This window comes from Penaeus chinensis, chromosome 4 (genome assembly GCF_019202785.1).
Source record: "Penaeus chinensis breed Huanghai No. 1 chromosome 4, ASM1920278v2, whole genome shotgun sequence".
NCBI lineage: Eukaryota > Metazoa > Arthropoda > Malacostraca > Decapoda > Penaeidae > Penaeus > Penaeus chinensis.
This window is the reverse complement of record NC_061822.1, coordinates 25,429,101-25,431,600: the sequence shown is the minus strand read 5'-3', so window position 1 is coordinate 25,431,600 and position 2,500 is coordinate 25,429,101. Positions and strand designations below refer to the sequence as shown.

The 2,500-nt window shown below is 39.0% G+C and overlaps 1 protein-coding gene across 1 annotated transcript in view; it reads left to right on the top strand.

The window, feature by feature from the left end:
• The first annotated feature begins 1,951 nt into the window (after positions 1–1,951).
• LOC125024906 (dehydrogenase/reductase SDR family member 12-like) overlaps positions 1,952–2,500 on the top strand; it is a 17,859-nt gene continuing 17,310 nt past the window's right edge. Inside the window, exon 1 of the mRNA XM_047612672.1 lies at positions 1,952–2,085. Coding sequence (XP_047468628.1) covers positions 2,030–2,085 — 56 coding nt within the window. The 5' untranslated portion in view covers positions 1,952–2,029. The remainder of the gene's footprint in view (positions 2,086–2,500) is intronic.

Here is a 2,500-nt window from a genome sequence, read left to right as displayed (position 1 = left end):
AACTTTTAAGGTATTGTGTTGGGACTGTTAGGATCAGATGGCCATAGCTGTGCCAACCACTACAGTACCAGGTTGACTGAGTGCTTTGTTGCACTGTTATCTTTCGACGGTTGATATTCAGTGTTGTTTCACTACCCTCACCTAGTCGATTATACGACGCTATGCTACTATGCTTATCTATGTTATCTGATAACTAGGGCCTCGAATAGGGGGTGGGCGTGGAGGACCTCGCGCCAGGGTCCGGATTCACAGGGGTAATTATGAAAATGATATGAGGAGAATGGTACATATGGCAGTCTGAGGTACTTGTTACCACTGCTGTCCACCAATTTGCCAGGGTTTGGTTGACGGGAACTCACGGCCTGGTTTCATTATTTATTATTGGTAGTGTAGCGTGGACGGTGGGTAGAATGGCCGGCTTGTGCCACCTGGCCGGGTAAGCCCGGCCAGGTGGGAGCCCTGGAGGGTGGCCCCCGGAGAAGGCCGCGTCTGAGCGGAAGCGTGACTCGAGGAAGAGTGTTTGAACGGGTCGAGGTTACAGCCGAAGGTCATGAGCGCAGTGGGCGTGGCTTAGGTCATTACGGCGGCAGTGCCATGGGCACGCACCCCTACTGGTCACCCTTGTTAGTTGGAGGGCGTGACATTGGAGACATCTGACCACTCTGAGAGGCAGTATTGAGATGATGAATTTAATTTTATTCTCTCTCTCTCTCTCTCTCTCTCTCTCTCTCTCTCTCTCTCTCTCTCTCTCTCTCTCTCTCTCTCTCTCTTCTCTCTCTCTCTCTCTCTCTCTCTCTCTCTCTATCTCCCTCCCTCTCTCTCTGCATATATATATACATATATATATTTATTTATTTACATATATATATATAAAAGTATGGCATAGATTGTTATTCATATATATGTATATATTTGTGTTTGTTTGTGTGTGTGTGTGTGTGTGTGTGTGTGTGTGTGTGTGTGTGTGTGTGTGTGTACATTTATACTGCACACACACACACACACACACACACACACACACACACATATATATGTGTGTGTGTGTGTGTGTGTGTGTGTGTGTGTGTGTGTGTGTGTGTGTGTGTGTGTGTGTGTGTGTGTGAGTGTGAGTATGTATGTATGTATGTATGTAAGTATGTATGTATGTATGTATACGCATATACATATACACACACACACATATATGTGTGTGCGTGTACATATATATATATATATATATATATATATTTATGTATGTTTGTATATATTTATATATATGCATATAAATATGTATATGTATGTATATATATGTATAAATATGTATATATATGTGTGTGTATATATATATGTATATATATATATATTATATGTATGCTGTATATATACAAATATATATACATATATATATTTATTTATTTATTTATATGTATATATATACATATATACACGCCTTGTGTGTGTATCCATCCATCTGTCTGCCTGTCTGTTTGTGTGTGTGTGTGTGTCTGTGCAGGCATATCCCCTGGTGTGTGTCTGCGAATCTACCTCGAACACAGCTTGGAGCGGTGAGTCACGTGGAACCATGACTTGTAGTTTTTTTGTTTTTTTTTTTTATATTAGTCTGTCTTTCTTTCTTCCTTTCTTTCTTCCCATCGTTTTTACTTCTTTTTCAGCTTCTGTCCTTACGCTTCCAAGGATATTAGAGAGTAAATATAATAAATGTACATGGACACTATTAAGATTTTATAAAGAATAGACGGAATTTACTACATAACGAGTAAATGGTAGATTGAAATATATACATATATTAATCATTGGAATTACACTTTACAAACAGATATTTTGAGTAAACTGACAACATCAGAACCAAACGAACAAGCCCTTTTTAAAGATTTTTTAAGAAGAAGACATTTAGAAATTCCATAATTTATTGGCCTTGTGAAGATTATATAAGCGAAGGAAGCGGGAATTCGAGTCAGTCACCGCTGTCGCTTCAGAGGGAGAACGTGCGCGATCCTGTCGAGAAGACGTTGACTGAAATTCCCCTAAAATGTCCATGTACAGGAATACAGTTTGGTTTTTAAAAGGACTGAAGGAATATACTAAGTAAGTGTTGGATAGTTTAAGAGCTTGTGTATTGGTTAAGGGAAGTATTGAAGGAATAACCAGGTGTTAAATCCTCTGGATGTTATACTTTGTTGTGTAACATTTGCTTCGTAATCATTAGAAGGTATATCACGTTGTGTCATTTTTTTTTTATTGACTCTTTGAAGATACAGACACTGGGTTTTAAGGGGATAACAGTAATTTCAGTGCCTCTGTTCTGTCAAAATCTACTTATGTAAAGGATGAAATGCGCACAGTGACAGTTGTAAAGGGCATCAAATCTCCGCCAAGAGTGAGCAATGATTGTCTTGATTAATTAATCGATTTGATATGTTACGGCAGATCTGCAGGAAAAATAAACAGGTTTATTCTCTCATATAGGGATTGTCGTTGGCATTTCCTTGTGTGCCGACAG